The 26,435-nt window shown below is 37.6% G+C and overlaps 2 protein-coding genes across 3 annotated transcripts; both read left to right on the top strand.

Moving 5' to 3' along the window:
• The first annotated feature begins 3,808 nt into the window (after window positions 1–3,808).
• LOC110908368 (mitogen-activated protein kinase 9) lies at window positions 3,809–7,567 on the top strand. The gene is made up of 10 exons (XM_022153304.2): window positions 3,809–4,200; window positions 4,913–5,443; window positions 5,519–5,578; window positions 5,964–6,113; window positions 6,235–6,390; window positions 6,455–6,592; window positions 6,675–6,748; window positions 6,830–6,937; window positions 7,024–7,204; window positions 7,288–7,567. The coding sequence occupies exons 1-10, from the start codon at window positions 4,030–4,032 to the stop codon at window positions 7,321–7,323; spliced, it is 1,605 nt and encodes a 534-aa protein (XP_022008996.1). The 5' UTR covers window positions 3,809–4,029; the 3' UTR covers window positions 7,324–7,567.
• Window positions 7,568–11,831: 4,264 nt separating this feature from the next.
• Window positions 11,832–14,030, top strand: LOC110908367. Of its 2 annotated transcripts, none has more exons than XM_022153303.2 (2): window positions 11,832–12,074; window positions 12,587–14,030. In XM_022153303.2, the coding sequence occupies exon 2, from the start codon at window positions 12,588–12,590 to the stop codon at window positions 13,197–13,199; it is 612 nt and encodes a 203-aa protein (XP_022008995.1). In that variant the 5' UTR covers window positions 11,832–12,074; window position 12,587; the 3' UTR covers window positions 13,200–14,030. The 2 variants fall into 2 exon arrangements, with proteins under 2 accessions (XP_022008995.1, XP_022008994.1); XM_022153302.2 differs by having other exon boundaries at window positions 12,568–14,030.
• Window positions 14,031–26,435: the final 12,405 nt, after the last annotated feature.

Genomic DNA, 26,435 nt, shown 5'->3' with positions numbered 1-26,435 from the left:
AAGATCAACGCCTAAACGAGTCAATTTTAGCAATACTTCCAAGTACACAAAGCACTATCATTTGAATCCCGTAAAAACTATTGTATATCACCGAGTTCGTTTTTGGCAAACCAAGTTGTTTGTAAGATATCTTTTTTTCATTTCATACACTACTTGGATGAACGTATTATACATAAACGAATTTGTAGGCCTCAAAACATAGATTTAAAAGGGTGAATACTCACGTAGAGCAAGCAAGGAGAAGGTGAGAGAATGAGAGAAAGAAATCTTTAGCTTGTATACTTGAACACAAGACTTAAACTCCTTGAAGCAAGCTTGAACTAGATGATGTTGTTGAGCCCCCTTTTTTTCTAACCATAACAGAAAAGGAAAGGTGTAGTGTAATCTGGTTTGGGGAATTGAAATATTTGAGGGTTCGAAGGTATAGGTGTTTTGGGTTTTCAAGTGTAGGTATTCTTTAGATTTTTTTTTTCTATAAAGAAAGCATGCATCAGTTACCTTTTTAAAATGGTTTCACCTTGCTAAGAAATCTAGTATAACAAGTTAACCAGTACAACTTCATGATTATGTTTAAGATGATAAGATGGGTCCAAAGCATGCTCTTAGACAAAGGATGGATGATATACATAAACAATTCATGGAAAATGAGAAAAAAAACAAAACAACATGGCATGGGGAATGGTTGAGTTCGGTTATAGGTTATAGGGGCTGAGAATGAGTTTTTTTTTTTTTAGGGGGAGACTTGAGAATTATAATATCCCATTATGAATTGTCATATTTGAAAGACAAGACTAGTTGGTTTCTTCCTCTTTTATCTTTCGTTTTTTTTTTTACATAGTTACTAAGTGGATTAATTGAATGAGAAAGATGATAGTGCATGGAAGCACATGTTGGATACAAATAAATATGGGTGGTGTATGTGGAGGTTAGTTGAGTATTTAATAAGTTTAGTTGGGTGTATAAAATACCTGTTTAATTCTACCCACTAGTTACTTGTTTTTGATAATATATAAAATAATATCATAGTAAAAAAAATATGAATGCGTTGGGTGCATATTATATATTTTTATACGTTTGTATTCGTGTCGTACTAACTGTATATCGTAAATATAATTTACAATTTATGCGTCAAAAAAATTCAAATAACAACAAATATATATCTAAATATATATTTATAGTATTACACACATAATACTACTATAGAGTGATTTCCCAAGTATTTGGACAAGTATTACCAATCTTCGTGCGTGTCAAGTAACTCGTGTGTGACCCGGTAATTTATAAAAGAAAAATTATCAGATGCAAAATTTAACCCGGATAGATATCGCTATGCATGTGATGCCCAAATTAATAAAAACTAAGTCTAAAACGCAAGGTCACGATGTACGCCAAATTCGGGTTGGTACGGATGTTAGCCTGGATTTGTCGGTTGTCACAAATAGACCCTGCAACAATTTCACATTTACAACAGTTCAAAAAATTTTGACCATGAAAACTGGATGTGGCACATAGAAACATCACTTATAAAGAATATAATAAAAAAGGATATAAATAAAAGGGTTGTACCTCATATGTTAAAGTAACTCCATAAGAGTTACCCATTCCAACCTGTTTATTTTCACATGTCAAAATTTTCAACCATAATATAATCAGTTAAAACGCACTACATATGTGATTAGATTATAAATACAATACAAATAATTCATCTTTTAAAGTCTTAGATAATCAAAACTTGAATTAAATGATACCAGAAGAGCTCAGATCACGTATTTCTTCAAAAACCCACTAATTGTGAAATTTTTATACAACGCGCTATAAAATGTCTGTAACAAAATGCAAGAAACACTTAATATAATATAATATAATATATCAACATAAACCATAGCAAAATTCAAAAACCCACCATGATCCTCAGTTATCTGCAGCCCACTATATATAATATGCAGGAATCAGTAGAATTTGTATACATTATACCTTCATTGCTCTAACAATCTCTGTGAAATGACCACTCCCAACGTCTGGAAGATCACTGCGATCCACAAGTGTTAGAACAATCCACACTGCATTAACCATAATCCAACATACATTTAATAAGAATGATGATGGCCAACCACATGAAGTTATATCTATATATAAATAAAAGTTTACCATGTTCCTGAGTTACACAGGTGGCTAAACAGGTGGTATCGTTCCGGAGTACCGGACCCCGTAAACCTCCGCGCCAGCACCGCCTCCGCTGCCAGAACACCTCCAACCCTTCAACGGAAAGTTACTCTAACTATTCACCATATTTAGGCCATAAAACAACCTTTAAGGTTTAAAGTATACATTATATATATGGTAAGTCTATTTAAGTAAACCAGTTTCAAGGTGCCATGTATAAATTATATAAGGCCCACATATGTTACACAAATAATATCTAAATAATATTATTGAGTTATCAGATTTAAGTATACCTCCCTGTATGCAATTTAAGAGTCATGTACTGAATTTTTATTCTTGAGGGGTCCAAAAATTTCATGGTAAAAAATGAGATCCCGATAGCTAAATGGTTTTCTACTCCTCATGAGATGATCTAAAAGTTAAACCGACCAACAATCTTTATAGTTGTGATCATATTCGATCTCAAATCTATGTAACGGGTTTACTTATCTGGATCTTTTCTAGAAACCATCACATCAGAAACGCTACAAATGACCTTGTTGCTTCTGCTCCCGCCTTCTCCTGAATCATCACAACAAACACCTTAGGTTAGAAGTTAATTAAAAACCCACAACTTGTTAAAAGGAATTAAAAAACAACTGAAATTTACCTCTGATGTTCTTTAAAACGTTCAATGAACCCTGTCACTATATCATGCCCATGATATGAAGCTAGTAAAGGTTGAATATCAGCAGGGCTATGGCATGTAACATCTGCAGTTAAAAAAACCATAAATCTTAGCATTAAGTTCAATTTAAAAAAAAAATCAAATAATATTATTTGAATATCAATTGAAGTGCTTACATTCAAGAAACGGTATAAGATCCAGAAGTGTTGTGTCTTCAACTTCACATATCAATGGTTTTATTGTTACATAGTTCTCTGACCGAAGGCAACTCTCAAGAGCATTACCACTCACATACAAAACCCTTGAAGGATATCTATTAAGCTTTGGCAAATCCTACAAAAAGTAGCAACATGTTTTGCTTTATCATATACTCTATCCACCACATAAGAACAATGAGAGCACATTCCGCCTACACTAAGACAAAACCACATGCAACCGGTCGACCTAATTCGAGAAACAAAAAACACAATAGGAAATCAGAGCAGCGTTTAAACAAAATCTAAACATAAGTTCGTAAAATAAATCCGACTGCGACTGGAATTCAAAGAAACACCGGTTACCGCCATCGTTCTTCTTCTAACAATCATCAAGACTTGGTCGCTGATTAATAGATAAAGATACACAAAGAATTCAAAGATATGACAGATTCAATTGAAAAAGTTATCGACTGAAGAAGAAAATCTACAATCTACACACGCCGAGAGTAATCCAAATAGCAATATTAGGGAATGTGGATGATTGTGTAACATCTAGGGTTTTTGATTTGAAATAAAATTAAAGAAGGAAATGATTTCATAATTTTGGTAAGATTGAGAATTGATTAGGGTTTCTAAATTAAAGAACAAATTAATGTAGGGGGTTTCAAAAAGAGCAGAGAAAGGAGGAAAAGGAATTGACGCTCAATTTTTTTTTTTCCACCCTCAAACCTCGTAACCACTAAGAAAACCACTAACAAAAAGAGGAAAAAAGGGAAAAAGAAAAGAACAAAAAATAAAAGCGTAGGAAAAAAGAGGTATCGAAAGGCATGAGGCATCACTTGGCTTTCAACCTAGAATAGAATAGAATCGCTGCTACATACAAATACAACTGATAGTGAGAGAGAGAGACCAGAGAATGCTGAGATTCAGCGGCTCCGATTCATCGAGAATCAAGGCGATCCGAAAAACCCGTGGGTCACTAATTCCACCGTGTTTTATGGTATGGGGGTTTCAACATTGGTGGATGGGATTCGCCGCTGGTTTCAACGTCACAATCATTCTACTAACCCCAATGCGGCCGATTATCCATCTGTTACCATTGTTGAGGATTTCGATCACAAGATCAGAGTTCCGAAACGCATCGCTTCCTCCCCCATGGATCCTCTCAAAAGGGTTGGTTTTTATCTCTCACTTTTCTTATTCATCATTCTTTCTTATTGTTATAGATTCATCCATGGGTTTGCTTTGCTCTCATTTTCTTTCTTTGAATCATCATCTTTTTTGTCACTTTTTAATATATATCCATCTCTTGATTTTACTTGGTTTAAATTAATTTAATTTTTGGAGGCTTTCGCATGCTATGCATTGCGATATAGGTTATCGACCCTCTACATAATATGGTTGTCAAACATCGGTCGGTCCCTTTTGACTTTTGATATTATTATATATATTTTATGTTTTATAGATAAATTCTGCATGTATCAATATCCCACCACGATAACCTATATCTCAAATATCTATGAGCCTTGACCAATATTTGATTTTGGACCCCATAGTTCGTTGTTTTTAGTGTTTGAGTTGATCCTGACAATCCCACTACTAATATATGAATTGGAAGCATGTTCTTGTGCAAAAAAATACTTATATGATTATTCTTGTTGATTTGCCTTTGGAAGATGTCACAGAGTGTGTGTTTTGGTTTTAATCCTAGGAGAAAGAAATTTGATACTGTCATTTTCATCGTATCATGTGATAGAAAGAACCATTTTTTTTTTATTGTCTGTTTATGAAATTTAAACAGATAATGAATGTAGTTTATTATTTTCTATGACAAATAAATATATGAATCTGAAGCATGCTTTTGTTTTGTTGTTGTTAATCACAGTTGGAACGAGAGTTCTTCACGGAGTATTGTGAGGCGAGTAGATACGAACTTCAAGAAGTTGTTGGTAAAGGAAGTTATGGTGTTGTAGGATCCGCTACCGATACACAAACAGGCGAAAAAGTTGCTATTAAGAAAATCAACGATGTTTTCGAACATGTTTCCGATGCCACAAGAATCCTTAGAGAAATCAAACTCCTTCGATTGCTTAAGCATCCGGATGTTGTCGAAATTCGGCATATTATGCTTCCTCCTTCTAGAAGAGAGTTTAGGGACATTTATGTAGTTTTCGAGTTGATGGAGTCCGATCTTCATCAAGTTATTAGAGCCAATGACGATTTGACACCCGAACATCATCAGTTTTTCTTGTACCAGGTTCTTCGCGGTCTAAAGTATATTCACTCAGCTAATGTATTTCATAGAGATTTAAAGCCCAAAAACATTCTTGCAAATGCTGACTGTAAATTGAAGATTTGTGACTTTGGCCTTGCTCGCGTGTCCTTTAACGATGCACCATCTGCCATATTCTGGACTGTACGTGTACTCTCATATATTAGTATTATTATTTTCAGAAACAAGTCGCATCGTTTTTCTTGGTTAATAATGCAGGATTATGTTGCAACCCGATGGTATCGTGCTCCTGAATTGTGTGGCTCCTTTTTTTCTAAGGTATTGGTATTTGATTTGGCAATTTCGACCTGTTTGCTAATGTGTGGGTCGATTTGGGCTGTATTTTATTTCAATTGGGTCAAATTAAAAAGTCAATCTAAAAGGGCAACATGTTAAATGAACCCAAAATAAAACCTTAAAAAAATTATTTATAATTTTGTTTTTTTTTTCTGTAATCATAACTAACACATTAATTATCTATCAAAAAGTGGACTACTAGTTTTTTTGTGGGTCAACCCGTACTAACAGATGACCTGTTTAACCATTTTGCCACTTTTAAGTGTATGGGTCCTCGGAAAATAACAGTGTTTTTATTTAACTTGTATTTGTGGAATATTAATTTGAAATTTGGAAATGGCGACTGCTAAGATTCTTTGTTTTGCAGTATACTCCAGCCATTGATATATGGAGCATTGGATGCATATTTGCGGAAATGCTTACGGGTAAACCGTTGTTTCCTGGAAAGAATGTGGTACATCAGTTGGATCTCATGACCGATTTGCTCGGCACTCCTCCGCCGGAAACTATTGCTAGGGTTAGCTCTTATTTGAGCCGTTTATTTTGTAGTTATAATACCTGCTTGACTGACTCATTAGAAATCAAATTATAACCCTAGGTGAATGGGTCACTTACCTACTATATATTGAAATATGCAGATTCGCAATGAAAAGGCAAGAAGATACCTTAATAATATGCGGAAAAAACAGCCGGTTCCTTTCACACACAAGTTTCCTAATGTAGATCCTTTGGCTCTTAAACTGCTGGAACGCCTAGTTGCATTTGATCCCAAAGACCGCCCATCAGCGGAAGAGGTATATCTAAAAAAATATATATTAATAAACAGAATGATGATATCCATCATGCTTTCTTTTGTAGGCACTAGCCGATCCTTACTTTAACGGGTTGTCAAATGTGGAGCGAGAACCATCCACTCTGCCCATATCCAAACTTGAATTCGAGTTTGAGAGGAGAAAACTGGCAAAAGATGATGTCAGAGAGTTGATTTATCGAGAGGTTTGGTTATTAGTTAATATTTCTTATTATTATGTTTATGTTTATATTTTTTTTACAAGAATTATACATTTATTATCACTAGATCTTGGAGTATCATCCTCAAATGCTTCAGGAATATTTACGTGGCGGTGAACAAACTAGCTTCTTGTACCCGAGGTTAACAAATATTACATTATTTTTGTCGAATCTAGTTCAAATTATTATCATAAATTAATTTTATTGTGTAATTAATATCAGCGGGGTTGACCGGTTTAAAAAGCAATTTGCACATCTTGAGGAGGGTCATGGTAAAGGTGGAACTGGTAAGACCACTCCACTGCTAAGGCAGCATGCTTCCCTTCCAAGGCAAGTTAGTGTATTTATACTTTCTCACCAATCTAAATTTTTTGTTTAAATTAATTACTTACTTATAAAAATGTGGGCCCACCCAGGGAGCGAGTTCCTGCACCAAAAGAGGAAGACAATCCTCAAGAAAACAATACGGAAAAGCAAACGTCAGAAAACGTCGAAGATGAAGTTAACAAAGGAAATTACAGTGCCCGAAGCCTGTATAAGAGCGCGAGTATCAGTGCTTCCAAGTGTATAGGTGGGAAAGGAACACGACCTACAGAGGTAACATCTTATGCTATTTGTGAATAGGGTTGGCCATTGACCATTCATGATCGTACATTTGACTTTTCCGTTGACTTTTATAGGAAGAATCTGATGCAGATCAAGAAGACAGAAAGTAAGTGGCTAGTTCTTTGGTTCCAAGGCTGCAAAGGCGGAAGTTATTACACATTGTAGTGAAGAATGTAAATTTAAAGCATGATTGGCTTGATTCGACGTGTTTTTTTTTTTTTTTCGGTTGCAAAGTAAAGCGAGGGTGTACTTTTTGTGAAATTTTGGTGGGTTTTTTTGGATGGCTTGATTAGTAGTCGTTATAATCGCTAGTAAAAAGTGATTATAAAGCTTGATAATACGTAACTTGGTGAATAAAAACGTTCAATAGTCCTATACCCTTTGCAAGCAACATGCTTAGGTCGTTTCAGATAACTTCGAATACTGAGCTAAGTGTTACTATTTGAGGGTTTCTTCGGTTACGTTTTAATTAATATTATATTGTTTATTTTTGTTAAAAAGTTGACAACTGAAGAGGGTTTGGAAAAGATTAAACGGCAATTGTAACACCTAGCTCAATGTTCATATTGCCATATCTATAGAAATCATCTAAAAAAACAATTACTGAAACTTGTTTAAAGAAAAATAATACTAAAAATTAATATAAAAAGGGATTGAGCCACACGTCGAACAAGTTATTTTCCAACAAAATTTCTTATTGTTAAGATTGAATAGAATCTCAAAACTCTTTGGAATTTTAGGCTAAAGGTTTTGGTTCAGGTGGAAACAGGACATGGAAAATGTCAAATAGGGGCTTACATCATTCCTACACAGGTGTGGTGCTTCACTTTTCACTCGATTTTGAATACCTATTAGTTCATTACGTGATTACATGATTTTCAAATACTCAGCACATGACTACGGGATTATGAATACTCATTACGTGATTACAAATTCAATATAAATTTATTACGTGATTACACATTCAATATGATTTGTTATAACTAATGTTATTAAAATTATGCTTATAATGTTATCACTCAGTGTGATTTCACATAAAGTATACTATAATGACGTAATCACGAAATATGTATTCAAAATCACGTAGTCACATAATAAATACATAGTCAACTATTATTACGTAACTACGTAATCACTTACTGCGGTTTCACATACTATAATTAAATCACGTAATGAGTATTCCAAATCAGCGTAATGGGTATTTAAAATCATGTAAAAATTTTAAGAAAACTATAGCTATAGGCTGCTCGAATTAAAGAGAATTAAATGCTCGTTAATATGGTGATATTTTTTTTAAATATTAACGTATGAAAAAGTTATAGCCGTTTGAAAATAAAAGGGGAAAGGAGTTCAAGCGAGAATGGACCAAAACACCCTTTCTCTATTTGTTTTTTCAATTATTTTTTTGGAACGACGACTTTCTTGTATTAGGCTAACGCACTCCCTAAATTGGAGAGCTTCGTTGCCCCACTTTGGCCAGGCTATATTTTCTTAAATGGGTTCACGCTGGCTTCACAATTTGGCTTGGGTGTTCCCTCGGGAAACAATACCGTCGTCTGCCACTTGACAGTCGTTGTACCACTACAAGAGCAGAACTCTCTCGTGTAACACACGGTGGGACGAAAACACGGGTGGGCTCAGGATAGAGCCTGACACCTCTACAAAGAGACTAGACTCTATCCATCAATGTCTAATCCATCAAAGTGACACAAATGATGATTGAACTTGAGTCTCCATTCTTGAAGAATCCAAATCTCCTAACAACTAGGCCACACGTGATAGATTATTTATTCAATTGTTTGAACATGTTATTTATAAAAACTAGGATTGCGACCCGCCGCAATGCAGCGGAGATTCTTTAGTTATAACTAAGTCGATCTAGTACCCGCACGTTATGTAAAACTTGTCAAACGGGGAAAAAATAGACGATGTAAAACGTTCACCCACACACGCACGTTGCATCGTGTTAACTCGCAAAATTTAGAACGAAACGTAAAAACGTTAAGCCAAAGACACACGTTGCGATGTGTTAAGTCACAAAATTTAGAACCAAGCATAAAGCGAAAAATTTGCGGAAAATGAAAACTATAAAGGACCAAAGTTGAAAGTAAAAAAAGTTATGAGGATAGACTGCAAAAGATAATAAGTTTTGGGTTAAAAGTAAAAAAAAAAAAAAAAAACAAATAGTTTTGGGTTAAAAGTAATTTATGAAATACTTTTCGGTGAAAAGTAAAAAAAAATATATTTTTTTTTGGAAAACCCCCAAAGCAACGTTACGACAATCATATGCATAACCATTTTTTCTTTGAAAAAACCCCAAAGCACACCTCGCGTTGCAGCGGGGTGTAAAACGATGTCAAATGGTACTAATATCACACAACCGTCATCGACCACCAACACTGACTCGACCTAGGATATGCGTGTTGCGACGAACCTGTCAAACATGGAAAAATAGAGGCAAAAACGTTGAACCACACATGCACGTTGCGTCGTATTAACTCGAAAAATTTAGAACTATACGTAAAACGAAAATTTGCGAAAGATGAAAAGTATAAGTGACAAAAGTTGTGAAGTTAAATTGCAAATAATGAAAAGTTTTGGGTTAAAGTTAAAAAACAAATTATGTAGGGTTAAAATTGTAAAAGATAAAAACATTTGGGTTAAAAGTAAAAAAATCAAGTTTTTTTTTTTAAAAAACAACCAAAGCACAATGTACAAGTGATGATGCACAAAAAAGTTGTAGAAGAAATCATATTTACACATACCCGTACATAAAATATGCATGTAATAAATAGTTTTTAAGTAAAGGAAGTATAGGGGTAAACTGAAACAAAAAATTAGTAAAAAATTTAAGAGGTTAAAAACGTTCGTAAAACCGTGCTAAGTAGCACCAATGCCACAATCACATCGACTCTCAACATCGTAAAAATAAAATAGAGAAAATGGTAAAAATTACACTGAACGAAAAGCTGACTAAAATCGTTGAACCACACACACCCGCTACAGTGTCTTAATACGAAGAAATTAACCAGAAACATAAAACGTAGAAAATAATAACTTAGTCGATCTACGACCCGCCTGTTGCGGCGAACTTTTCAAAAAGGGAAAATGGACGCATTGCGACGAGTCTGTCAAATATGAAAAAAATCGAGCAAAAACGTTGAACCTCACATGCACGCTACGACATGTTAACTCACAAAAATTAGAACGAAATGTTAAACGAAAAACTTGCGAAAGATAAAAAGTATGGGGTACGAAAGTTGTAAATAATAAAGTGTTGTGTTAAATTATAAAAGATGAAAAATTTTGGGTTAAAAGTAAAAATGAAAAGGGGTTAAAATGTAAAACATAAAATGTTTGGGTTAAAAGTGAAAATTAAAGTTTTTTTTTTCAAGCACTCCCTAAGCTCAAAGTACAAGTTATGAATTGCTACCCGCCGCAATGCGGCTGGGATTCTTTAGTTATAATTAAGTCAATCTAGGACCCGCACGTTATGTTAAACCTGTCAAACGGGGAAAAAATAGACGATGTAAAAACGTTCACCCACACACGCACGTTGCGTCGTGTTAACTCGCAAAATTTAGAACGAAACATAAAAACGTTAAACAAAAGACGCACGTTGCGATGTATTAAGTCACAAAATTTAGAACCAAGCATAAAGCGAAAAATTTGCGAAAAATGAAAACTATAAAGGATCAAAGTTGAAAGTAAAAAAAGTTATGAGAATAGATTACAAAAGATAAAAAGTTTTGGGTTAAAAGTAAAAAAAAAAAAGTAGTGATGGGTTAAAAGTAATTTATGAAATACTTTTGGGTGAAAAGTAAAAAAAAAAATATTTTTTTTTGGAAAACCCCCAAAGCCAACGTCACGACAACCATATGCATAACCATTTTTTCTTTGGAAACCCCCCAAAGCACACCCCGCGTTGCGGCGGGGCGTAAAACGGTGTGTCAAATAGTACTAATGTCACACAAACGTTATCGACCACCAACACTGACTCGACCTAGGATATGTGTGTTGCGACGAACCTGTCAAACATGGAAAAAGAGAGGTAAAAACGTTGAACCACACATGCACGTTGCGTCAAATTAGCTCGAAAAAATTAGAACTATACGTAAAACGAAAATTTCCGAAAGATGAAAAGTATAAGTGACAAAAGTTGCGAAGTTAAATTGCAAATAATGAAAAGTTTTGGGTTAAAATTAAAAAACAAATTATATAGGGTTAAAATTGAAAAAGGTAAAAACCTTTTGGTTAAAAGTGAAAAATCAACTTTTTTTTGAAAAACTCACAAAGCATAATGTACAAGTTGTTATGCACAAAAAAGTTACAAACTCATATATGGAATAATTCCCCGTAGTTTTGAGCCATTAATATTAGGAGTGAGATAAATGGCTCAGCTCCAACACTTGTCTTGTACGTGATTTCATACTCTGTTCCCGAGACTCATTTAACAGGGGGAGGGGAGGGAAAAGAGATGAAAATATGAAAAATCATGTTCCTGAGTTTCATTTAATAGGGGGAGGGGAGGGAAAAGGGAAGAAAATATGACCAAATATAACCATATATTCATCCTCCCAAATTGGAGAGATTAGGAGAGAAAATTATCCTTCCCCTCCCCTCCCCTCACCTCCTTCTGTTAAATTACTCGGGAACATTAATTTTATCTGTTAATTTGATTTCTGTTTTTGCTCCGTGTGTCCTCTGTTTCTAGCCCCGTGCTAGAGGCATCTTTTATCTATATCATCCACATATGAGAAAAAGATTAAAAGTTAACTTTTATACAAAAACAGGTCTCTTCTCCAACAACACTCACAATGACGATTGAAGCAGAAAGAAGCGTGATTTATTAGTTAGCAAGGTAAAAATCTTGATTCTTTTTGAGTTTTCAACATTAACATACTCATATTATCGCAACAATTTTTGGCTGATAAGATTGTATCGTCTTTTACTATCCACGGTGGAATTTTCTTAAAAAATGAGGGTTTTATGACACCAGAAACGAGGTTAATAGACTTTAGTTTCAAATTTTTTTTTTTTTTAATCCCAGATACGGTTTAGCTTTTATCTCAACGCTCCACCGGTTGAATTTTGTCTATCTTTGAACCAAAAAAAAAAAAAAAACCAACACATATGAGGGCCTTTCTAGTTTTATAAACATCCAAAATTGTTGAGTTTAGTTAGGGTTCCAAAATTAAAATTTCTGTTGATCGTATTGATGAGATTCATCAATCTTAGTTTGAAACAAAATTAGTTTTGGTCCTAAGGATAACATTGAGCTGCTGCATGTTAAGCATATTACTCTTGGATTTGTGTTTCATAGATGATACATTGTGAGATGGTTTTTGTGACAGACATTGAATCATTTCACAGAATGGTTGGAGAGAAACGCGCAAGGGATGATGATGACACGGCTTTGAAATTTACTCCTGGATTAACATTGTCCCAACACCCTCCCGCACTACGAAAGGACTTGTTCTTGAAGAAACTTAAAAGCATTATCATAGGCAAGTCATTGCATCCGACCGAATTCGAGGGTTATACCATCAGAGAACGCTTTGAGCGAATGGGCTGGGAACAGTTGCTTAACCTCAGCTGTGACAGGATCTATGAACGAGTTGTTATTCAGTGGGTGTCATCACTATCAAGAAGCGGGGACGACTTGACTGGAATAGTGGACGGAAAGTCGTACACGATCACACCTGTAATCATTCGAGATGTTCTTGGAGTAGACACACGCAAGGATTTTCCGTATGCCCGGTTTAAAGAAGCGGATTTTCAAACCACCAGTGATGAAAATAAAAGAAGATGCGCTGAAGCCTGCAAGACTGTTTTTGGTGTAGAGGAAAGTAGAGTGTGTGAGAAATCAAATATGACTCCACTAGTGCAAATTTTGTGGCAAATAGGGGTGTGCACGTTTCACCCTCCTCATGAAGAGGCGTCTGGCAGTGAGATATATCTCCTTCACAGGAGATTACTTATATAGCTTTGCCCATTTGATGATCGATAACATATGGGATATGTATGAGCAAACTCATCTACAAAGCATTCCCCATGGATACTACTTATCTGAGATACTCACTCAATTGGGAGCGGTGTCTGAAGATGAATCCGTCGAGATTATCCCCCCTCATCACCGGTTGATATCAACAAGCTCATTTCCTAATCTCAAGTTCTCAGAATCTTCAACAGAATACATAATTGATGATCGGGTGAACTTGCAACGAGTCTCCTTCCCAAAGAAACTCACAGAACAAGAAATCTCGGACATACCACAACCGGATATGACCACATTGTTGACTGGCCTCCAAGACCTAGCTAACATGCAATCATCTCAATCTCAAAAACAACACAGTGAATTGATGACAATGGTTACCAACATACAAAAGCAGATTGAATGCCAGGCGTTAGAGGCCGAACGTTGTGAAAGGCAAGCTGAGATTCGGGCACGCGCAATAATTTGGAACATGGAGAGGCAACGTTACTTTTACGAGCAGGAGCAAGAGCAGCGCTTGGAACAAAGCCTATGGATCCGACGAATTTCAGTTTCCAAGTATCTCTCATACCTCATTCCATCCTCCACAAGCCGGTCTCGATATTATGACCCGACCGAAGGCGATGAAATTCCAAAAGCGTTTCAGGATCTCTTTCATGACATCTATGGAACAAGGTGTTAGTTAAGATTATTTTGTTATCATTATGCTAATCTGTTTTGAGTTTATATGTTGTTAGCATCATGATATTCTACTTATTTTCCTAGACTATTTAGAGAAGGTAAAATTTCAAAAAAAAAAAAATAAAAAGTAAAAATTTAATCCTTGTAAAGGCCGAGCTTAAGATATTGAAACTCAAATCTGCATAATTTAAGATAATAGTCAACAGTGCATGTTTGGTTCTAGAAATAGTACTATTGATATGCATGTATGTGAGCCTGGATAAGGGTATCTGCAACATTATAGTTTTGTTGTGTTACAGTAACCAAAATGGAGGTAAATTTGATAGAAGTAACTGTTGTGTAAAATGATTGTATGGAGTTTGCCTGGCAAGAAATCCAGTTTGTCTCAAAATCAAGACTAAAGACAATGGGTAGTCCTGGCAAACTTGCCCAAAGTAGGAAATGTGTTGATTTGGTTGAATAATTTCTGTATTCCGGGTAGAATTGGGCAGCACTGTAATAAAGAACCTGTAGAATTGGGCAGCACTGTAATAAAAAACGGGTCTAAATAGTCAGCACTATAACAAAGAACGGGTCGAAATGGTAAAATTAGAATGGGTGCAACGGGTCGATATGTTAGATAAACCTTTTTTTTCTTCATAAATACTGATACATTCGAGCTCTACCCGATTGTGTTTCCGATTTTGTTCACGCCGCGAAAACCTCATCGATCGAGTAAACTTACTTGCTTGCCGCCGAGATCAATGACAAGCGAGTAAAAGCTGGTTTCTGAGATAAGCCCTCCAAGTCTCTGCATCAAGCTACTACTACACCAACCGCCGACACCACCACTGCTCAAGCATCCAAGTCATCACGTCGAAGAAAGAAGCACAACAACAGCAGCTCCAGCAACAAAAACTGTGCTGTCACAACCACTGCTGCTCCTCTGCAAGCCGTACCGGCTTAGCAGCAGTCTCATCCTCGACCAGCACCAGTGACTCAAGCGCCGCCAGCAAAGCGTGCTTACACAGGTCCCCACCCGCTCTGCCCGACATGCTCATATCATCATCCGGTGGGTCTTGCCTGTCGTTTCTGCGCTCACTGCAATTTGTACGGCCATTTTACTGCCAATTGTCGCTATGGTCCTCGTCAAGCCCCAGTTCAAGCCACTGCTTATCAAGCTCTACTCCCAGCCCCGCAAGACCAACACGCAGCTCAAGCACCCGCGATCAATGCTCGAGTCTGCTTTGCATGTGGTGATCCTAACCATTTTGCAAACATGTGCCCGAATAGGGTTGTGAAGCAAGAGCCCCAGCAGCAGCAACAAGCACGCGCCAGAACCTTCAACATCAATGCTCGTTAAGCCCAGACTGACAACAACGTGGTTAATGGTACGTTCCTTGTGAATGGTATTTATGCATCGTGTTTGTTTGATACTGGAGCCGATAACAGCTTTGTGTCATTTGAATTTGAGAAGCTCCTTAGTCGTAAGCGTTCTTATCTCCTCTCGTCATTCGAAGTTAAAGTCGCTACTGGAAGAACTGTCGCCGTAAATTCTGTTCTTCGTGATTGTACTCTTGAGTCAACAATCACGTCTTCCCAATCGACCTTATTCCGATGCAGCTCGGAAGTTTTGACCTCATAGTAGACATAGACTTTCTACGCGAAAACCATGCTAAAGTTCTGTGCTTCGACAAGATGATTCGATTCTTACTCGCAAATTGTGATTTATTATGTGTGTACGGTGAAACTGCTTCGAAAGGTCTCAAGCTCATGTCGTGTGTCTAAGCTAGCAAGTATCTCCGCAAGGAATACAGAGCTTTCTTGGCTAACATCGTAGTAGCGGAGAAGGAAAAGAAAAGGAAGACAGAAATCAGAGACGTTCCAGTGGTACGTGAATTTCCTCAGGTGTTCCCTGATAATCTTCCCGGATTACCGTCCAGTCATGATATTGACTTCCGCATTGACCTCATTCCTGGAGCTAACCCCGTAGCCAAAGCTCCTTATCGACTCGCGCCATCCGAGATGCGGGAACTCTCGAACCAACTCTAAGAGTTACTTGAGAAAGACTTTATTCGCCCGAGCACCTCTCCTTGGGGCGCACCAGTTCTTTTCGTCAAAAAGAAGGATGGGTCGTTCAGGATGTGTATCGACTACCGGGAATTGAATAAGCTGACCATCAAGAACCGATACCCTCTACCTCGCATCGACGATTTGTTTGATCAGCTACAAGGTACTACGTGTTTCTCAAAGATCGATCTACGCTCAGGTTATCATCAATTGCGCATTCAATTGGAAGACATCCCCAAAACCGCTTTTCGCACTCGATACGGCCACTATGAGTTCGTTGTTATGCCTTTTGGTTTAACCAACGCACCCGCGGTTTTCATGGATCTGATGAATCGCGTGTGTAAGCCTTATCTTGACCGTTTCGTCATCGTGTTCATCGACGATGTCTTGATTTATTCCAAATCGAAAGCCGAACACGCGCAACATCTACGTTTGGTTCTCGAGTTACTCCAGGGGAATCAACTCTATGCCAAGTTCTCCAAGTGCGAATTCTGGTTAGAAGAGGTTCAGTTTCTGGGTCACATCGTGAATAGTTAAGGTATCCATGTCGACCCTGCGAAGATTGACGCAGTTAAGAGTTGGATTACACCAAAGAATCCGTCTGAAGTCTGTTCTTTCCTCGGACTAGCGGGCTATTATCGACGATTTATCGAAGGATTCTCTAAAATCGTTGTGCCGCTTACCGCCCTTACCCATAAAGACAAGCCTTTTGTTTGGGGAACTGAACAAGAGTCTGCCTTTCAAACCCTCAAGCATACGCTTTGCAATGCGCCTGTTCTCACATTGCCCGATGGGAACGACGGTTTCATTGTCTACTGTGAAGCTTCCAACCTTGGCCATGGTTGTGTCTTCATGCAACGAGACAAGGTTATAGCTTACGCTTCTCGACAGCTCAAAATCCACGAGAAGAACTACACAACCCATGATCTCGAGCTAGGCGCGGTTGTCTTTGCATTAAAGATATGGCGACACTACCTGTATGGTACCAAGTGTACGATCTTCACCGATCACAGGAGTTTACAACACATCTTTAATCAGAGAGAACTTAATATGCGTCAACGCCGATGGGTAGAACTTCTCAACGATTACGACTGCGAGATCCATTATCACCCAGGCAAGGCAAATGGTGTTGCCGACGCGCTCAGCAGACGGAGTTATTTCCTCAGTATTCGCAATACTCAAGCCCAGCACGATCTCGAAGCCCTCATCCGCGAAGTCCAACATGCTTGCTTTAATGAAATCACCTTGAAGAAGGAGAGAATCTATCATGATGGAGCTCAACTTGTAAGCAAATCGAATGGGATCTTTTATTTTCTGGACCGAATTTAGATCCCTAAGCGGACCGAATTACGAAAGATTTTAATAGATGAAGCCCACAAATCCCGATATTCTATTCATCCCGGTGCCGATAAAATGTACCAGAACCTTCGCTACAAGTACTAGTGGCCGGGCATGAAACGGGATATCGCTCTCTATGTTGGAAGTTGCCTAACTTGTGCGAGAGTTAAGGTTGAACATCAACGACCTTCTGGCTTACTCGAACAACCGCCAATTCCGATATGGAAGTGGGAGAGTATAGCTATGGATTTCATAACCAAACTTCCGCCCACGCCATCAGGTCACGACAGCATTTAGGTTATAGTTGATCGTTTGACCAAATCAGCCCACTTTTTACCAATACGGGAAGACTACAAGGTAGAACGACTAGCCCGAATCTACACCGACGAGATCATTTGTAATCATGGTACGCCTTGTGACATCATCTCTAACCGTGATGCTCGGTTTACCTCGCGATTGTGGGAAACGTTTCAAGCAGCGCTCGGTACGTCGCTTAACCTAAGTACCGCATTCCATCCTCAAACCGACGGACAGACTGAAATAACGATCCGTACTCTTGAAGACATGCTCCGTGCGTGTGTCATAGACTTCGATGGTAGTTGGAACAAATACCTACCGTTAGTCGAATTCTCATAAAACAACAGCTATCATGACAGCTTACAAATGACACCATTCGAAGCCCTGTATGGAAGAAGATGTCGATCGCCTATTGTATGGCACGAGATCGGTCACTCGCAATTAACCGGTCCTGAGCTATTACAAGAAACGACTGACAAAATCCTACAGATTCGAGACAACTTGTCGGAAGCCCGGGATAAACAGAAAAGTTACACCGATAGAAGACGAAAGCCCCTGGAATTTGACGTTGGCGACTACGTACTCCTAAAGGTATCACCTTGGAAGGGTGTGGTCAGATTCGGCAAGAAAGGGAAACTAGCGCCTCGATAAGATTCTGGAAAAGATCGGAAAAGTCGCCTACAGACTCGAACTACCGGAGGAACTTAGTAACGTCCACCCAACTTTCCATGTGTCGAACCTCCGAAAGTGTCTAGCTAACCATGATCTGATAGTACCTCTCGATGACCTTCAAGTCAACGAAACGCTACACTTCGTGGAGAAGCCTGTCGAAATCATGGACCGCCAAACCAAGCAACTCAGGCGCTCGCGCGTACCTATCGTGAAAGTCCGATGGGAAGGCAAACGAGGCGCCGAGTTCACTTGGGAACTCGAAAGCGACATAAAGGCGAAGTACCCGTAATTGTTCAAGTGAAAGTCTAGAGAGAGAAAGTTCTCTAAGGTAATTCACGGTGCTGTACAGCTTTCAGCCTAATTTCGGGACGAAATTCCCTAAACAAGGGGAGGCTGTAACACCCCGTGTTTTCAATGTCAAAGTCAAAGTCAAAGTCAAAGTCAAAGTCAAGATTGACTTCTTTGACTGTAATTAGTTTATTTTTATGATTTATTAGTTGTATTATGTGGAGTAAGTGTTATTAATCAAAGAAATCGAGGTAATCGAATGTTTATCGACGCCAAACGATTTGCGACTGTGAATAATAGGAAGTAACAATGCGATAAAGTCAATCAATCAATAATCAAGCTAATCGAATCATCTTCGAACTCGAAACTCGAATTGTGCAAACTTTGGTGTTGTTAGACGTGTGTGTGTGCCTTATGTGTTACTTGTGCGTGTTTACTTTATGTTATGTGTGTTGATCAATCAAATCGAAACTCGAAACTTAATCGAACTCAATCGAAATCGAATTATGATGAATGGTGGCGAAAAGATAGTGTGATACATAGGTGATCGTGTGTTAGATATAGTGGTTGGGATTAAAAGTAATTTGAATAGGAGAACTCTATCGTATTCGTATCGTCTTCAATCGAAATCGAAATATCAGAAACCGTCGCACTGAACGCTCGAAACAGGCTGTTGATCGATCAGGCTCCTAGCCGATCGAACAGCCCAGCCGATCGGACGGACTGTCCGATCGAGCAGGCTGTCCGATCGGGATGCCTGGCCGATCGGCCAGCCCTTTCCTCTTTGGGAAGCCTATAAATAGCCCTGTCATTGTCATTCTTTCCACTTTTGGAAACTCTCTGACCGACCAGCTCGTGTTCTCCACTATTTCTCAGATTTCTCTCAATCCCGGTAAGATTTCATCCTAAATCTTGTACTTTCTTGATCAATGCACGCTCCTACATCTTTCTATCTTTGAAATCTTGATTTCTAACCGTGAAATCATCAAGATCTAAGTGTTCTAGGATGATGTCATCATGGTGTTCTTGAAGAACTTCATGTTTTGCCTCAATCCACCAAGAATCATGTCACACCCCGACCACGTAAAACAACAAACGTGGCGGAAACGTCGGGGAGTGTTGTAACAGAATCATTGTTTCACAACCATGGAATAAACAATTTTGTTTTATTGAATAAATGAACTCATTGTTTAAATACAATCAAATAAGTACAACTATTATCTTTCAAGTTTAAAGTCGCTAAGGCACGAGTCCATCCTAAGCGTAGCATATATCATCAATCATCACAGAGCAGTACCTGAAACATGTGTAAAAATAGGTACGTCAGCATAAAAATGCCTGTGAGATAGATAGGTTTTATTGATGTAGGATTCATGACTTATAAGTTTAAAGAAAAGGTTTTAATAAAAGTAGTCATAATCCTTGAAAAATGTTTTCTTTTATAAATCATACCAAAATTTATAAGAAATCAGATGATACAAAATAATAATACATAAGTAGTTAAATAATTAAGTAAAATGAGTTTGTATAAAATGTATTGTTTGAAAAACAATATTTTGATAAAAAGATTTATAGTATATATAAAAATATACTTCGGTTTTAAGAAAGTGGAATAAGTAATATATTAAAATATATTTTAGTTCCAAAACCATTAACCCAAGTGTACTAAATAACGCCACGGTATGTAATGCGATGAAAACACTTATATATAAGAAGTACCAGCGGCGTATCTACCATGTTTTCATCACATTACACCCGTCCCGTTATCTAAACACTAACCAAAAACTAGTCAGTAAGTAAATAGTATATTAACCATACTTTAGTTGGTAACATAAATAAGTTTCAGTAGTATATCAAAAGTATACTTTGGCTTTATAAATAACATATTAAACTATGTTTTGGTTTGAAAATAACATATTAAAACTATGCTTTGGATTATGAAGATAACATATCAAACTATGTTTTAATGATTAACAAAATATATGTTGGTTTTTGTACAATATCCCATATGAGAGCATATCAAACTATACTTTTGGGAGTATAACTTAATATACAAAAATAATGTGATTAAGAATTCATTCAGACCTAGTGTATCAAAATACACCTTTGAGACTATAGAAATACCACAAAGGCAATCGCTATTTGGATGGAGCAACAAATTGGTTTCAGACATTCCATGACAACAGGAATGGGTTGTCAAATCATGTAGCGCTATATCATACTACCAACCGGTCTGGTGAACGAAAATAAGTACTATTCCAACAATTAATTTCATAATCTTTGAAAAATCAATGTTTAAACCATAGATAGTCATTTAGTTTGTCAAAAGATAAGTACTAACATGTATAATCAATTATACTTTGAAATCATAAAAATAACAGATGCTTCACCCCAAAACAGTTGAAAACAGTAAAAGAGGGGACTATGTACTCACTTGAGAGTGCTTAGAAGTCTTGAACAACTACCAAGCAAGCTAGAGGAGTCCCGGAATCAAACGGCACCAAGTATAGGTGACTACATAAATAACCGGACCTAAATCGGAAGATCGGATAGGATGAGGTCTCGTAAACCAAATGAGTATGGGAGCTCATATAATATGGTCTAACAAAGCCTACATCCTAAAAGGAAACCTAACCTAAGTGCTTTCGACCCATCGTGACCCATTAAGGTAGCTTACGCTACTTTAACGCGTCGTGCGCGCAAAAGCGCGTTCGAGACGTCTAACTAGTCCTATGACAAGTATTATATGCCTCTTTATGTTTAAATATGTTACATAATTAGTTATGTGTCAAAATCTTAGGTTACATATGCTTAATTACCAATTATGTATGAAAAGGGCATTTTGGTAATTTACCTAAGGCATATAAACTACCTATCATACAACTACTTAAACTAGGTGACCATAAGGTATAACCTCGGAAGGTTATTCCCTATGCAACTATGGTCACTAAACGTGCTTGGTCGGATCCTAACGATCGACCAAACGGGTCGTGTTCGAAAGTCTAAGCGGGTGTTTAGTCCGCTTGACATACGACTCTACACAAGCACTAATCTAAAAAGTGACGAGCTAAACATGTCGAAACATGTTTAACAAAGTTAGAAAACAGGTTTTGATATCAAAACAAACGGTTTTGATATCTTAGAGTAGTTTGGTTACAAAATACGCGAGAAAACGCATTTTGGCCGAAATTACGACTCGTCACTGAGCCTAGATAACGTGGTAATCAGTAGGTATAGTCACTAGGGACTATAACCATCGTGATTACGCTCACGTTATGAAGTTCAAACGAACTTCGCATTGGCCATAAACTGGTCAATGCAGAAAGTCAAACGTAGTTTGACTTTTAAGCGAAAAACGAAAGAAAAGAACGAAAGAATACTTACAGAAGGTCCCCGCAAGATTTGAACCCGATTCTCTCTCAGGTAGGAAGCATATACTTCCACTTAGAGAGCTTGAATCAGATTCAAATGTGAGGAATGAATGAAAACATGGTGGGTATTTATAGGAAATCTAGAACCGTTAGGATCGTTCATCGCAAAACGAGCTTCGATCTCATCCGTACACATGTGCCCATGGTTTTGTGAAACCATGGGAGCCCATAGTTTCATTAAAACCATGTGAAAATGAGGGGAACAGCTGGAACAAGCTGGAATTTAGATTTTTCATTTTGGTCCCTTCCTAAGATAACTATGGCAGAATGTCAATTTTGGTCCCTGAACTTCAGAAACATGCGTTTCGGCTCATTTTTGACACGTTTAAGCCCCGTTAACCTCATTTCAAGGCTCTAAAGTGAAGTTAAGGTATAGGGAACTCAAAACATGTTCAAAAATATGTCGGATGTCGGTTCGTTTGGTCGTACGGTTGCGTTGTTCGGTTAATTACGACGGAAGTCGTAACGAACGCAAAACCGATCCAAATCAAGCGACGAATGGAATTTTCTTATGCCAAACACTAAAATAAAATATTTTAATGCTTATATAAATTTTTGGATGTCCGGATATATTCAGAACGTAAGATATGCGCGAAAATGCAAACTTATGCCCTTTTTTACGCTTTTAGTCCCTGAATGACCAAAAGTTTATTTTTGCGCACCAAACACCTCAAAGCCTATTTCTAAGCTATGTAAAGGATATTTAGGGCATATTTAACTTATTATCAAGTTCCGGAAGGTTCGTTACTATACGAATCGGTATAGTTTCGCAGTTTGACACAATTAGTCCCTGCGATCGAACAAACTTGATTTCAACACACCAAACCATCCAAAACTTATTTCTAAGTTATATGGAGGTTATTTAAGGTATGTTAAGCCTATTTCACTATTCCGGAGTGTTGGTTGCATTAAACTGGTTATATTTACGCATCAGTGCGCGTATAACCTTCCAGAAAGCGATTTAGAGCTTGAAATCGGACAAGAATTGATATGTGCAAACGATACACATATTTTTACAAATCCCAAGTATGAAATACGATATTTCTTTGGTTTGGTATTTGTTTGATGGTTGAAGTGACACAGGTGTCACAGTCTCCCCTACTTTAGGAAATTTCGTCACGAAATTTAATTTTAGGGGAAACTTGTGAAGACAACTGTGATGGTTTCGCTTTTGAACAAATCCCTTGAACCCTAAGTAAAACTCTGGGCCATTTTAGGATTCTTAGCGAAGTTGTCAATCCTCAAAGTGAAGTCCTTGTAGTAACAAAACATGGAATTTTAAACTACGGACGAAAGAACGTTTCTCATGAAGACTTATCATAGGAAACTTGCGTGTGCTTGAAATCAGAATTGGGGAGTGTAAAATGACATCAATCTAGGTCCAAGACTTCTCTCGTGTCATTACTCTTGTCACTATAGGTCTTAACATATGACAAAACTTCCTGTGGTTTCTATGCACTGAATTCCATAATTATGTAGGCCTCCATAATTACGTAATTCCTTGCACAGTCCGCACAATTCATTTCATAATGCGTATGGGAAAAAAAAATCAATTGAATAAACATGAAGCGTCTTGACTAGACCACCAAAGGATCTTTTTAACTAGATCAATGAACGATCTTTTTAACTAGATCAACACATGATCTCCTTAACTAGACCGTCGTACGATCTCTTTAAATAGACTACTTAAGGGATCTTTTCAATTATATCATCACATGATATTCCTAACCAGATTTTCAAATCAATCTGTTTAACTAGACCACCCAAGGGGTCCAATTATAGAATAGTACTTTAAAACCCAAGGGACTTTACTATAACGTAGAAGTCCATTAAGAATATAAGATAGTACTTTTGGATATCCTACTATGAATCCCTCATATATGAGATATGGAAGATTCTACGAGGATTTGGATGGATCACACAAAACATATAAGAGAACATATAAGCACATAATCACATAATTAGTTAACTTGATCTTTAATTTGTTATCTTTGGACACGGATAATTAAAGCACACCAGGAAATCCAATCCGTGGATTTTATTTGGCATTTTAATCATTAAGAATCTATCTATGGGGATAGAAGGATCTTCAACAGGAGTTTGGCTTTGTTTCTTAAAAGAAACGAGCGTTAAAGGTTCTTGGGGAGATCACAAGTGATCATAATAATGACAGAACCACACGAGTAGTTTGTCTTTGTGTTGACATCATAAGGTTGCATCAAACATTCATACAACTGCATCAGTTAAAAATAAAAACGATGAATTTTTATTTATATAACAACTGACTTGTCTTTAAATGTTAAAAGATAACAACCAGAGGAAATAACAAAACACTAATTGTTCACTGCTGCATCATTGTTTACGTTTGCCTCATTGATGTTAAATGCTCGTCCACGCGCTGGAGGTATGTTAACAAGTTTTGGTCAATTGTTTCTGTAGTGAGTAAGGTCACCACAGTTATAACATGACCCCGGTGGGAACCGTGCTTGAACAGCAGCAGGGTTTGCAGCAGCTTGATTTGCATAACGGCAGACGTTGATCAAATGTCCCAACCGCCCACAGTGGGTACATTTGTGACACTGCTCCTGCTCCAGATGATGACGGTTGCACTTGTTGCACTAAGGTGCGGTACCAACATAGTTTTGCCTTTTACGAGGTTGTGCTGGCTGGTTTGGTGCAACCTGCTTCTCTTGAGCAGTGATGGCGCAGTTTTGAGAAGCCTTACGCTTCTTCTTTTTGGATCCTTCAACCTGCTTTTCCTTTGGCTCAGCTGGAGCAGTCTTGTCGGATGGTCTTGGGTCGCCTTTTCGAAAAAGCTTTTCTTCCTGATGTGGGATTCAGTTAAGGTGGCAGACAATTCAATGGCTTGTCTGACAGTAGTAGGGTTGCTGCCAGTAACAATATCCTGAACTAGGTCAGGAAGACCATCAATATATTTCTCAATCGCCTTATCCACATGTGTAACCATAGCAGGACATAGCAGGCTCAATTCCTCATAGCGGTCAGTATAGGCGCGATGCTCACCGCTGTCTTGCTTCAGGTCATCAAATTCCCTTTCTAAAGCCCTTAATTCATGACGAGGACAAAACTCCGTCATCATAAGAGCCCTAAGCTCAGCCCAAGTTTGTGCTAATGCGACCTCAGCACCACAGTCCCTCATAATTCCGTTCCACCATGTGGGAGCCCTCTTCTGAAACACACTGGATGCAAACTCGACTTTCCGATTGTCTGGACATTGAACATGACGAAATGTACTTTCGATGCTTTCGAACCACTGTAAGAGCCCAGTTGCTCCTTCAGAACCGCTAAATTTGAGGGGGTTAGCTGAATTGAAACTTTTGAAATTGCAGGGAGCATTCTGGTTGTTGTTGGCTTGGTTCACTTGAGCTATAATGTTTGGGAGTGCGGCAGCCATGTGCTGTGCCAGAATATCTGCCATTTCGGCATTTGAGAGCGGATTTTCACGCCGAGGAGGCATTCTAAAAGGGGAAACAGGAAGGAAAACAAGTGAAAGGATTAGACAAAAAGAATGAGATGAGACAAAATTGATGAAAGCGAAGATGGCGGTCATTTATTTGTTACTACAAAGCAACAAACGATACATGGTGATTAATCAAAGTAAATAGGTCAAAAATAATGCATCGTGAAGACATGCTCGCCTATAAGTGGACACTCACCCCAAGAGTTCCCAGGTAAGAGTGACTGGTCCGATACTGCGGATTTGTACGAACACTCTAGCCTTAGACAGAAAACTTAGGGTACAGGCATCCACCCTTCCAGTTTGCACGTGTTCACATTATTTAAACCAAACTTTGACGGGGTTTTGAAAACTTAAAGGGTTCAAAACCATATAATAAATCATCCTAGAACAGATGATTAGTTTTCAAAGCGGGATAGAAATTTGTGTTCTTATTGTGGTTGTCACCTAAGAATAAGTGACGGTATTGTTTTAAAACTAAACACAAGATAACTTGTGTTAGGGTCCTAGGAAGGTTATAGTCTAGGTCAAAGCATTACTAATAACCTAATTCCCTATAACCATTGGCTCTGATACCAACTTTTCTGTCACACCCCGACTACGTAAAACAACAAAACGTGGCGGAAACGTCGGGGAGTGTTGTAACAGAATCATTGTTTCACAACCATGGAATAAATAATTTTGTTTTATTGAATAAATGAACTCATTGTTTAAATACAATCAAATAAGTACAACTATTATCTTTAAAGTTTAAAGTCGCTAAGGCACGAGTCCATCCTAAGCGTAGCATATATCATCAATCATCACAGAGCAGTACCTGAAACATGTGTAAAAATAGGTACGTCAGCATAAAAATGCCTGTGAGATACATAGGTTTTATTGATGTAGGATTCATGACTTATAAGTTTAAAGAAAAGGTTTTAATAAACGTAGTCATGATCCTTGAAAAAGGTTTTCTTTTATAAATCATACCAAAATTTATAAGAAATCAGA

The sequence above is a fragment of the Helianthus annuus genome, chromosome 14 (genome assembly GCF_002127325.2).
Source record: "Helianthus annuus cultivar XRQ/B chromosome 14, HanXRQr2.0-SUNRISE, whole genome shotgun sequence".
Taxonomy (NCBI): domain Eukaryota; kingdom Viridiplantae; phylum Streptophyta; class Magnoliopsida; order Asterales; family Asteraceae; genus Helianthus; species Helianthus annuus.
This window is presented reverse-complemented; position numbering and strand designations above follow the sequence as displayed.

Bases quoted from the DNA above. Each gene is read 5' to 3' on its own strand.
- LOC110908368 (XM_022153304.2), top strand. From the start codon at position 4,030: ATGGGGGTTTCAACATTGGTGGATGGGATTCGCCGCTGGTTTCAACGT. The intron at 4,201-4,912 runs GTTGGTTTTTAT...TGTTAATCACAG, and splicing joins CCATGGATCCTCTCAAAAGG to TTGGAACGAGAGTTCTTCAC. The intron at 5,444-5,518 runs GTACGTGTACTC...TTAATAATGCAG, and splicing joins CATCTGCCATATTCTGGACT to GATTATGTTGCAACCCGATG.
- LOC110908367 (XM_022153303.2), top strand. From the start codon at position 12,588: ATGGTTGGAGAGAAACGCGCAAGGGATGATGATGACACGGCTTTGAAA.